At 45.2% G+C, this 12,570-nt stretch overlaps 1 protein-coding gene across 4 annotated transcripts in view; it reads right to left on the bottom strand.

Moving 5' to 3' along the window:
* Positions 1-323: 323 nt before the first annotated feature.
* LOC144120756 (uncharacterized) overlaps positions 324-12,570 on the bottom strand; it is a 37,406-nt gene continuing 25,159 nt past the window's right edge. For all 4 annotated transcript variants that reach the window (XM_077653427.1, XM_077653428.1, XM_077653430.1 and 1 more), the window contains exons 5-6: positions 11,910-12,238; positions 324-8,802 (exon numbers count right to left, since the gene is read on the bottom strand). In XM_077653427.1, the coding sequence (XP_077509553.1) occupies positions 8,792-8,802; positions 11,910-12,238 (340 nt within the window). In that variant the 3' untranslated portion in view covers positions 324-8,791. The remainder of the gene's footprint in view (positions 8,803-11,909; positions 12,239-12,570) is intronic.

Genomic DNA, 12,570 nt, shown 5'->3' with positions numbered 1-12,570 from the left:
AATAGAAACTGGCTGACTTTACACTGTGATCACTTGGAAACCACGAGCAAGAATCCCTTGAACAAAGTTACCAGGTTGTGACAAACTTCTGGCATATTATTGGCATTAACACCAAAAGTAGTACATTCACCTACAATAATATGTGCACAAGAGTAATTTGTCACCCTGCAGGTTCCAACAAAAGCTTGCCCTTCTTCACTGAATGCACCCATTTAACCTCCAATGATTTGAACCTAGTGCCCAAGACACTAAACGTGGCTGTTAAGAGTCTCAGAAATATGTTGTGCAATGCTAAGCAGTAGGTTTGGTTTGGCTTGTGGGAGTTTAACGTCCCAAAGCGACTCAGGCTATGAGGGACGCCGTAGTGAAATTTCGACCAACTGGGGTTCTTTAACGTGTACTGACATTGCACAGTACGCGGGCCTCTAGAATTTCGCCTCCATCGAAATGCGACTGCCGCGGCCGGGATTGAACCCGCGACTTTTGGGTTAGCAGCCGAGCGCCACAACCACTGAGCCACTGCGGCGCTAAGCAGAAAGGTGCAATCACTCAGGTTCTCCTACGTCTGCTCGCTGCATTCTACATGCCTGTAGGGGTGCCTTGTTTATAAGTCCTCCTTGGCAGGGCACATAGACTAAATAGTTTACCACTGCCTTCATGGCCTTCAAATGCTTCTAATTTCACAAAATGGCTGACATACAGTGCAACGGTGAAAACAATTCACAGCAGTCAAAAGCCGCTTGTCCAACTTACCTAACTTTACAATACACAGCGCGTAGTTTTACTTGTACTATTTGTGTATCACTCAAAACGACAGCTATACAAAATGCCCCAATCCGAATATCAGAACTCAGATTTGAGCAAGCACAGCTTAGCCTACCCGCTAACCAGGAAATGCATTTCACAAAGTAAGCTTCTTTCATACTCGCTGAAGATGCTCACATTCTGAATTTTACATGACAGTGAAATCTGGCCTAAACAAGGCAGTTGTGTAACGTGGGGTACCAAGCAACTTCAGGCTCTCTTTAGGTAACAATCCTTCATCATACTATTTAGCGCAGTATTTGACAAGACATTAATTAGGCGCCCTTTTCCCAGCTTATAAAAATGCCTCGAATTGTACACTAAACAAAATGTCTCTACAGGTTACAACATGAGAAATTCATCCAGAAGCTGATACCTTACAGAATTTCCTAGTTCTGATGCAATGGAATGATGTAGCACTGCCAAAAACAGCGCAAAATCTCTCGAAATTTCAGTACTGAAAACTGCTCAACTTCTGTCTGCATACGCTATGATATTAACAGCTGATCTTTCAGTACAAAAAGCTGAGGTTCGTGTGAGATCCTTAACCATTCCCCTTTCTAAAGTGCAGCTAAACAGCTGAAACAGCCACACAACAGTATGATGGCAAAAAAAGCCAGATGATGTGCACAATTCCAGAACTCCAACCAACCTATAGACCCTACTTGTAGACAGCTGTTTGTACAGTTTGCCATTGCGCACAGAGCAAAAGCTAAAAGCAGTTGGCTCTGATTGTCCACATATACAAGCTGCATAACTGGCTACAAGACAAAGCACACACATTGTCCTTATTTCTAGGTGGCTGTGTTAAGAGTATTTCATTTCTAAAGATAAAAACGTAGAGCAGTGCACAATACTTGATGCTACACACTTAAGAGGAAGAACTCGAACTCTTCTCACATTACGAGAGAGCTATGTTGATTATCTCAGCCATTCTAAAGCGCCCCATCCAATGGTGGTTAGGAAAATGTCCATATTTTGATGCTCTCCACCTTTTTCAAAATACCCATGAAGTTTGCTATGGCACCCTCACCAGTGGCCACATGTAGTAGGCAAAACTTCCATGAAACTAGCTAAACTGTGGTGCAACAGCTATCCTTCTCAATGCTCTTCTTCGTCAATGCAAAATAAAATACCAATAACTCCAAGAAAAATTCATGAAGTTAATAGCTGATACTGAGCAACTGATGCTGCTTCTGCCAAAAAGAAAAACATTACAAACATCTGTGAACCATTGACCTAAATTAGCAGCTTCAAGAACATCAAATCTGCAGTGTTTTCTATGCCTTGAAAACATAGACTGCTAGGAAGACAATAAAATACATCCCCTATCCAAGAGTATCGAGTGTAAGCTGGGTTAGGCATAATTGAAAAAAAAAAAACCTAGTAGAGCCCTATGTAATGGGTACGAGTGCCAAAGGCTCATCCACTAACTAGTGAGGCACCGAATTATACACAGAAGCTAATTTTTCTCAACTCCAACTGAGCTGTTTGCCTCGGAGTGACCTAAAAGCCCTGCTTGAACCATTCCAATTCTATGTGATAACTTTCTCTGTGCAATCTCATTTTATGTAAGCTAACTTGCCAATTAACAGCACAGGCTACTACGGTGAAGCAACGAATGTGACAACTAGCAAAAAGTACCATATACAGCAGCACCAAAATTGTTGCAGTAATCTTCCCCCCATATTCCGCAAGTAAAAAAAAAATTATTTAACAGCAGCAGCGAGTAACAAGCAAGACGATTACAACGCTATTCCCTGTGCAGTTACATATATACACGCGCTAATTCACAGTAACAGGATTACAATGCATTGCAACTTTCTTTTTGTCAATATGAAGAGATCCACCACACCCTACAAGCAACACACATGAAAGTGCACTGGCAATAAACAGTTCGCTAAGGATAATATGCGTGAAGCACAGCACAATAGTTATGCTAGCAGTAATAGGCATGCCTCAAAGGGAAACAGCACACAGCTCTCGCAAACAGAACCAGCAGCAAACAAAGGCCAGAAAAGGTCAATTGCTCTGAAAGGTCTTGCATTAACCTCTATCACAAAACAAGCCTCCCATATCCAGAGCTCACTAGCAAACAGGGCTTCTTTGCAGCAATATGCGACACACAACAAACTGGCTTTTCAATTTTCGAAAATGTGCACAGTTCGGCAAGAGCAATTTTCATGCGCAACCATAAAACAGCAGAGAACTGGCAGTATAGCTTACCTGGTCACTCAGAGCCTAGGCTATATATGCAGAAGACATTCACTGAAACCAAGTCTCATCCTGTGATCATACCTGACCTGCTCCTTTCGTGAACTAAAATTCAGGCAGTGCAGTCACTGCTGGGGCTGTCCATGCACTATGGCACAGAATGATGTAACCTAACCAGCACATATGAAATCACTAAACACACAGGTATACAATCAAGACTTTAAAGGGGCTGTGAAACACTGCTTGAACGGATGCCGGTTACACTTCAGATGGATTCTTTGTCACACAGATGCTGACCCAAAAAGAATTACAAGGGTCGATGCACAGGAACGGGAGTTATTCAATGAAGAAATTTCAAAATACAAGCAAACAAAATGCTGCCCTAAACTCGATTTCTGCGCAGCTTCCCATTCCCATTTCACTCTCCCAATGACAACACTTGGGGGGACCAATCAAAACAGCCTATCTGAGTACGTCATGCAAGTTTGCACTCCATGGTTGCCTGTTCTCTGCAACTCATTTTTGCCAAGGCTCGCAGCGCTGTTTGCATGGTTACAACCATGTGAACGCCCAGCTTACCCACCGATGCTTCATCGTCACATCAACGGCGCAGAAGGGAACACTGATCAGTGACGTTCCCCGACTTATGGATCCGCTACTGCTCATCGCCTATCATGGCCCGTCGCTCCTAGCGCGCACTGTTGACGGAACGTGGCGCCATCTGGCGCAGCCACCCGGTGATCCTCCACAAGCTGACGATGCGCACTGCCTGCTAAATGTGAAACGAATGGCTTTTTTCTTTGCATCCTTCCTTGGGACCGAAACGAACACTTATAGTGTGCAATGGCTCGATCAGATCGATTCCACAAAGCCGTTCTCAGATACATAGAAAGTAGCCATAAGTGTGCGCTAGGTCGTAGGATGTTTACAGAGAGGCGCAAAGTCTAATGCAAAAAGTATCTAGAGCCTCTGGAGGTGTATTTTTGTTTTACTTGCTTTACAGCACTTTTATCTAAGCCAAACAAGTTGGTTTTGTTGATGTAATATAAAACAAATACTTGACAAAACATATCTATAGTTATTAACCCAATTTGCAGTATATTTACTGTTTGTCCAATCAAGCTCCCGCCAAGTGATGTCATATCCACTGCTAAAAACCGCCACTGTATGGTGACACCGTCAGTGCCATGAATTAGTCTTTGCGAGCTAATTAAAATGCTAAAAAACAGAGTATACGCGGTACGACCACGGCTAATAGCATCACATAACTCATTCTAAGCAACCAAGAGGCAAAACAATGTACTAATTATGTGTTTCGGGGCCCCATTAATGTGCTCCACTGCACATGTGAAGATACAGTAGAATTTCAATGATACAACCTTTGTCCGTAAAGTTCCGAGACTGAGTTTATTAAAAAAAATGCGTTTAATATTGAAATCAATTGTGTAGCACTCCTTCGAAATAGTCTCCCTTGCAGTCTATACACAGCTTCCAAAGCTTCTCGAGGTCTTAGAAACAGTTGGAAAACGCTTCTTGTGGCAGGGCTGTCAGCTTCTTTGTCGTGGTGTCTTGAATTGCCTCCAAGCTCCCCATCCAACGACCTTTTAGGGCTCTCTTCACACGAAGAAACAGGAAAAAATTGCATGGGGAGAGTCAGTCGAGTATGGCGGATCGGGAAGTACAGTAACGTTGTGCTTGGAGAGAAATTTTGTCACGCTGAGAGCAGTGTGCGGCTCTACGTTATCATGGAGAACGCTTCAGTTAGTCTGGGCGACGGCGGCACAGTGCATCACGCATGTTGGAGCACGCGGATATAAAACTCCCGATTCACTGTCTGCCCTTGTGGGACGTACTCGTGGTGTACGACACCTGTGGCATTGAAAAAAACTACCATCAGTATCATCATTGTTTTGGTCTTCTGTCACCGCACCTTTCTCCAAGCAGGAGAGCTTGTGGACCACCATTCGGTGCTCTGCCTTTGTTTGAGGATCGCATTGAAAACACCATGTTTCGTCTTCAGCAATGATGCTGTCGATGAATGCAGCATCCTTCTCTGCCTCAGAGAGCAAATCAGCGCTCACTGATGCCCGCATGTCCTTCTGGCCCTGTGTGAGGAAGTACGGCACAGGTCAGGCATTCAGCTTTCGTTTCCCCAAGTTCTCCCACAAAATGTGGTGGCATGTTGTCTTACTAATGTCGAGAGCATCTGATAGCATGCGGACTGTAAAGGTGCGGTCTTGCTGTACGATTTCCTTGATCCGAGCCACGTTGTTTTCATTCCGTGAGGTTGAAGGGCGCCCCTGCCTCGTCTTCCACCGACTTTCTCCCCAAAACGAACCTCTTGTGCCGCTCGAAAACCCGCGCCCGTGATAATGTCTCGTTGCCGTAGGCGTCACAAAGGAGCTCATACGTCTGTGTGGCCGTCTTGCCAAGCTTTACACAGAATTTTGTTTACATGCCGTTCGAGGTGGACGTCCATATCTCCACGTTCACTCATAGTAGAATGCGCAGATGACTAGTGACAACGTATTTTTCTACATGTAGTGCCATCTAGCGGCTGCCACAGCAATTAACATAAATAGCTCAGGTTAGCTCGAAAAGATGGCGCTACACAAACACACCAACATTTGCTTTGGGGGAATCATTTTTAGAGAAGAGAATAAATCAGTCTCGGAACTTTACGCACAAAGGTTGTATGATCCCAGTTGATACGAATTTTAGGATGGAACAAGTTCGCAAAATGCCCTGGCCATAGTGCAATCTGTGCAGTGGGCAGAAATTCGGATGTTATGAACAACCCTCTGCCCCACATTGGATGAAACTAATTTCAGGATGATACAAATTAGTAAAATGCATGGCCATAGAGCATTGTGTGCAATGGGCAGAAATTCGGATGTCATGAACAACCCCCTGCCTCATGGCGAGCAGCAACTGCACCGTTGAGCACCAAGCACTTACTGCCCATACATTGTTAACGCTGCGATTACCAGTCGCGCGGAGCACACCGCAGTGTGCTCGACCGAAGCGGTGGCCGAAGCGACCGAGTCGACCGAAGCGGTGGCCTTGTGGTAGAGCATCCGCCTCGCATTCCGGAGGTGCTGGGTTCGATCCCCAGTGCCGCCGGGTACCCACCGGTTTTTAATGGGTACAAGATTTCCCCCGGCCTGGTGCTCGGCTCTTCTGGGTGAGATGCTTGGGAAAAGGGTCTTGACCACAGTTGCTCTGATGGATCAGCGATAAGTTCCGCCGTCAACAACGTTAAATCCGCCTCGTGCGGTAGAAGCCCATTTGTGGCCCTTTTTTTTTCTCACAAAGTCGGGCAGCCGAAAAGTCGGACTAGCTCATGACCGTAGTGATACTCTGAATCGCTTCTGACGAAGGACCATAGTGTTTGAACCTGACACTGGTTAGAGCGTACGAGTCTTGAGTCGAACTCTTCACTGGGGAGTGAAACACGAACCACCTTTGCAGGCTGAGTTGTTCGAAACTGGATTTGCCCCCGAAGGGGCGCAGCGGGGTTTGCGGAGCCTCCTCCAAGCACACACTCCTGAAGAAGCCGGGCGCCGGGCCGGGGGTGGCTTGTACCCATTTTTACTGGTGGGTGTCCGGCGGTGGGTTTCGAACCAACCACCTCCCGCAGCCAAGGCGGACGCCCAGACCACTAGGCCACGACTGCGGTTAAGCGGTGCAGTGAGCGGTGAAGCGTGGCCGATGCATTGCCAACATCTTGAATCGGCGGTGGTGCGTGACCATAAGTAACCCCGGCAGTCGAAAACAGATCTGCATAAATTCTGTTCACTTTGGATGATATGAATTTTGAACCATGCATATATTTTTCGTGACTCTGTGAAATTTGTATGATAAAGACTCTACAAGGCCAACTCAGCCTCACTCAAACAGATTAACTGCTTAAATTATAATTCTGTCTCAACTGTCAAAATTCATTCAAACTGTTGTCCTCATCACGACAAAGTGCATGTCGACACATATGCCGCACCAACAGGAAAGTAAGCTCCTTCTCCTGCACTGAACTGCACTTTTGCTTCTATTGGCAATACCCTTGAAAGTTTATAGCACAGGGCATTGTATTGTCTTGTAACATAGAAAAAAAAAAATCTTGCCATCAGAAGCCCTGTCTGCAGCACAAGAGCTCAGTCCATCTTATCACAGAACAGCAAACCAACCAACCAAATCTGATGTACAAAGCAAAAAGAAAAAGTGAATGGCAGGCATGATAGAAGCACTGGCCCTCCACCACATCTGAAAAGGGAGAACAAACATGCGCCACCACAACCTTGCACTTCATGACTTGAGAAAGGCTAAAAAAAAAATCAATGCCTCAAAATGTGTTGCACAGCAACATACACCAAATATGACCAGAAGATATCGTCCCGGTGAAAATATGTGCCAGGAACAGGACAAAGCGCACATGTCAACAGCTAAGTGAAAGCTCAGAATAACCACAGCTGCATTTCAACAGGGGATCGGGCTACAGAGTACATTTAATGCACTACATCATGGGGTCGACTTCAAACTGATCAAAATGTCAAACCAACATGTCCCGTTTTCCAAAGCACAGCACTACGCTACTGAGACAAGAGCTCAACAAGTTTGACACAGAGGTCCTGTGACAATGCTAGCACAAGATAGGACAGACATAAAGATTAAGAGAATGCAGCAAATTTTTAGGAAGCCAAAAACATGCTGTTCACACAACCTCACTCACACTCGTAATATAAAAAAATAAGCTCCATAGACAATACACTCCCAAGAGAAGACACGACACTGGCAATCAGAATAAATTGCGATGGTCAATCACTTCTATCCTGGGCTAATCAACGCGCCATTTCTAACGACAAAGTCTCAATATAATGATATGGCAATTTGAATGACAAAATTAAGAATGCCCACATATACAAGCAGTATGGTCTATGAACCGACAGAAGGCTTTGGTATTAAACGTCACAATGGCCAAATTCTGGAAGATGATACTGAAAAAGTATGCACACCCATTAGTGATTACGAACAGTATAGGTGCCCCCAAAATGTTGAGAAAAGGAATGGAAAAAGAGAGAGAAAAGATCGGCTCCTGACATTGCCAGAGGATGTGTAATGATAACGCAAAATACTATACATTAAAATGTGGTGAGACCTGTAGTGACTCTTGTACCCAGGAAGTAGCCATAAAGGCTAGAATGAAAATGTAGGGGCTCATCACACAGCAGGAGTCATTGCCTGTGGCAATGAAGGGCCTTTGGGCAACAACGCATCACGCCATTCTAATAATGATCGTGACAAAGCTCTGAAACTGACTTGCCTCAACAGATAAAAAAAAAGCTTAAGGCAAATGTCAAAACTAAGAATTCCTCTCATGACCAACAAATCCATTTAATGCTTTCTGCATCCATGAAAGCAGCTCGTCAAAATATCAAAAGACTTCAAAACTGCCAAACACAAAGCCATGCCTGCAAGAAGCAAATGCAGCAGCAAGAGATCATACCAAATAAAAAAAAGGGGGGGGCCGCAAACATGTCCAGAAAGGTGTGAGGCTCTGCATACTCATTATTCGCACTTTGTTTACATGGGTCAAAGAGCACGAATGCAGTTGCAAGGATGTCACAAACAAGAGAGTAATGCGACAAAAAAAAAAAAAAACTGCGAAGAGCATGGACAGTTGTGCCGACTTCCAAGGGGGCTGGTTGAGTGTGGAGGTGATGACTTCAGGAAGAGGCAGTCACCAAGATTGCCAAGGAACAACACATGGCCTCCAGATTCAACAGGTCCCTGCAAAGAGCACAAAAGAGGGCCAAGGCTTTCAATGAAGGTGTCACCAGAATGCAAGACAGGCACAGCTCGTTTGGTATTGCTAGCATGGGACTCCCGCCATGAAAAAAGCGTGCATCAGACCCACACGCCCAGCAGCATAATCACTGGCCGACTAATACCAATACCTTACAGTTCCACAGTTTTGTCTGCATTACAGGAACATTAAATTGTCTGAAACTAAACATGTACGGTAAGCTAAAAAAAAAAGTTCACCATTTTCGTAAATGCAGAAAAAGCTTATCTGACTTTCTTCAACTCTTGATTTGCTGTCGATCATCATCATCAGCAGCCTGACTATGCCCACTGCAGGGCAAAGGCCTTTTCCATGTCTCTGAAATTAACTCTGTCCTTTGCCAGCTGCGGCCACCGCACCCTCAAAAACTTCTTAATCTCATCCGTCTATCTAACTTTCTGCAGCTCCCCGCTACACTTGCCTTCTCTTGGAGTCCACTCAGTTGCTCTTAAGGACCAGCGGTTATCTTGCCTTCGTATTACATGCCCTACCCAAGCCCATTTCTTCCTCTTGATTTCGATTATGATGTCATTAACTCGCGCTTGTTCCCCCACCCATTTTGCCCGCTTTAGCGTTAAACCTATCATTTTTCTTTCCATAGCTCGCTGCGTTGTCCTCAACTTAAGCTGAACCCTTTTTCGTTAGCCTCCACATTTCTGCCCCATAGGTGAGTGCCAGTAGTATGCAGCTGCTGTATACTTTACTCTTAAGCGATATTGGTAAACTGCCACTTATGATCTGAGAAAACCTGCCAATTGTGCTCCACCCCGTGCTCATTCTTCTAGTTATTTCCATCTCATGATCAGGATCAGCAACCACTGCCTGCCCTAAGTAGACGTATTCCCATTTGCTGTCCACATGAGGATTAAGAATGTGCTTATGGTGGTATCATACATAATTCAACCCCATAGCACCCTTCTTCATTTAGGCATAGCTGAGTATCGTGAGGAGGGGCTCATCATAAGAACCCGCATGTAATATAAGGATTTTTCTTCCCGATTTTAGTGTGCAAAGCTTCCATCTCACATTATATGTAGATCTAAATCATTTTCAGCCTAAATCTGCAGTTTCGGCTCTGTTTTTCACCGCTACCACCATCAGGCTTCCAGCAAGAGGAGGTGTTATCTAGTGGCGGCATTGGTAGACTGTTTTGATTTTAATGCCATTTCACCACACTGACCTCATGACACCCAAGCTATCGGGTGCAAGACGACTGCACCTCGCATCATGTCAGGACTGCAAAAGCAGCACTCGACTCCATTTGAAAGGAAAGTAATCGTAGCTGCCAAAACCATCAGCATTGCGCTAAGCGCTACCACATGGACTGGAGGACATAGCAGGAGCCTGCAGTTACTGCTACCAGACATCTGAAATAGTCCTCTCCAGCCACACTCTGCAGCTGGATTGCAGGCTCCTGGGACAGTACTCCCAAGGAGCTCGTGAGTTCCACTTTCAAGAAACGTGGGATATAAAACCCACTGGACCATACCGAAGACAAATTTCTATAGAAAGATATCACTGACAAGAGACTCTTGGAAGACATCTGACAATGATGGTCACTGCAGCGCGAAATGCAGCACAAATAAATGTGTTCGGTGAGCTTTCCTATAACTTTTTATCCATTCTTGCTATCACCGAATTACACCTCATTATATGTGGGTCCATGTTATAAGCAGGTTTTTATAGTCATTTTTTGCAGAAATTGAACTTTCCCCACTTTGTCGTAGGTCACAAAAAAAGAAAGCAGGTCGGGTTAGATCTGGTGATGTGGCAGCAAGTTTTTTTAAACAGACAATATTTCACAGCAGCTTGTCACGACTGCACGCTCCCAGTTGTCATTTTGTTCTCCGATTTCTTCGTGCTACACCACACCATATTCGACACACAAATCAATTATAGTCCTGCTTTGAGCTTTTGAACACGTTGAAGTCTCCCATGCTTCAAGGGCACTTTTGTAACGCATACGAAAAAAGAAAAAAAATCACTTTGATAGCAGGTGCATTTATTAGGCGAATATGTGCATTATCAGCGATTTCCTAAGTGCCATGTAATATATGCATTAAGGCACTAATTTCGAAATGATGAAAGACTAAACCTGACATATTTTTCGAAATAACATTGTTCACCTACTATCCAGTCCAATTTGTCAATGCTCTGGTCCTATTGCATGACAACAAAGCTTCCGTTTCAGCGAAAATTTTCGCAGGTCCCATAACTACATTGCAGCGGAACTAGACTGTACACACGAGCAGGCAGGGTACATATGCAGCAGCTTCTTTGGAGTGCCTAAGGGCAAAGGAGCAAAGCATCCATAAGCTGCAATGATCCGTTCACAGGCGAGCAGGCAGAGTCTTGAGAATGTGGCACAAAGAGTTTTTAAAAAATACTACGACAGTAAGCCGCCATGACAGCTTCTTCACAGCACATTGGCGCAAGCAGGTGAACCATCCAAAAAAACAAGGAACACGTAACAGTCGACTCCCTTCAAGACGAATTTGACGGGATTGGGAAATGCGTTCATCTTATCAGAAGTTTATATAACAGAAGCTTACAGTTTATGGGGTTTAACATTCGAAACCGACTTTGGCTATGAGGGACGCTGTAGTAGAGGGCTGCCAATAATTTCGACTGGTCTCTAGCATTTCGCATATCGAAATGCGACCACCATAACCAGACCTGCGTCTTCCGAGTCAGCAGATGATTTTTGCTCCAATGCTCCCAACAGTATGCAAGCAATAAAGCATTAATGGAAACATGAAAACTAGTCCCTGCTGAGCTGTTCTCACCTCAAAGTCAGGCAATCATTTCCCAGTCTTTCACAAAATAAATTTACAGTGATGCAAGCACTTCTTGACAGCTTTTTTCGGAGTCATTTGGAAATTACAACTTTAGGATAATTTGAAACTTTTTCCAGCCCCTTCAAGTTCGAATTAACGAGCTTTTACTGTACTTCTTTTCTGAACCACTAGCTCTAACCAAACCCCGCTCTAACCAAACCCCGCCTACAGGCAATAGGAAGACCAGCACGTCAAAGTAAGATGAAGACGCTCACCACAAGGCGACACACGAGTCATGGTGGGCCCGGGCATGAACGCCACGTAAGGCTGTGGTAAATGGGCCGGCTGGTGGCCTCTAGCAGCGGCCACAGTGCCCGGAGCTGCGGCCGCAGCCATGGCTACAGCTGCATTGGCTGTCACCACCTGCGCCGTGACAGCAGTGGCCAGGCCGCCCACGCGCGCCTTGTGCTTGGCCCCTTGCAGGTGCGACTGCAGCTGCTGTTCCGATGTCAGCGAAGTGTTGCATGGCTCACAGAAGAAGGGGTTCCCTCCAGATGACTGCTTCCGCGGCTGTGTTGGCTTGATGGCCATTCCCGGAGGAGGTCTGCATGTGCGTGCACACAATGCTCAGGAGAGAAACGGGGCTTATGCAGAGCTAGCAGCTAAACAAAGTGTGTTGGTTGGGTAGTTTGCAGGATGTGATGTTCTGAAGGTACACGCAACCAATGAGGGTGCCGCAGCAGAGGAGAGCAGAGCACGGACAGCACATTGAACACCAAATGCTTTTTGCATTTAACCTCCTCTGTAATGTGGCCAGCGCAGCCGGGATTAGATACCACTTTCTTGGACTCAGGAGCCAAACACCATAGCAATGAACCACCAGGTTGTGTGGCCTCCTCACCACCACTCAATTTGTTAACACTTAATATAAACAAG

Source organism: Amblyomma americanum, chromosome 2, assembly GCF_052857255.1.
Source record: "Amblyomma americanum isolate KBUSLIRL-KWMA chromosome 2, ASM5285725v1, whole genome shotgun sequence".
Lineage (NCBI taxonomy): Eukaryota > Metazoa > Arthropoda > Arachnida > Ixodida > Ixodidae > Amblyomma > Amblyomma americanum.
Note: the sequence above shows the minus strand (reverse complement) of the source record. Positions and strands in the feature narration are given on the sequence as shown.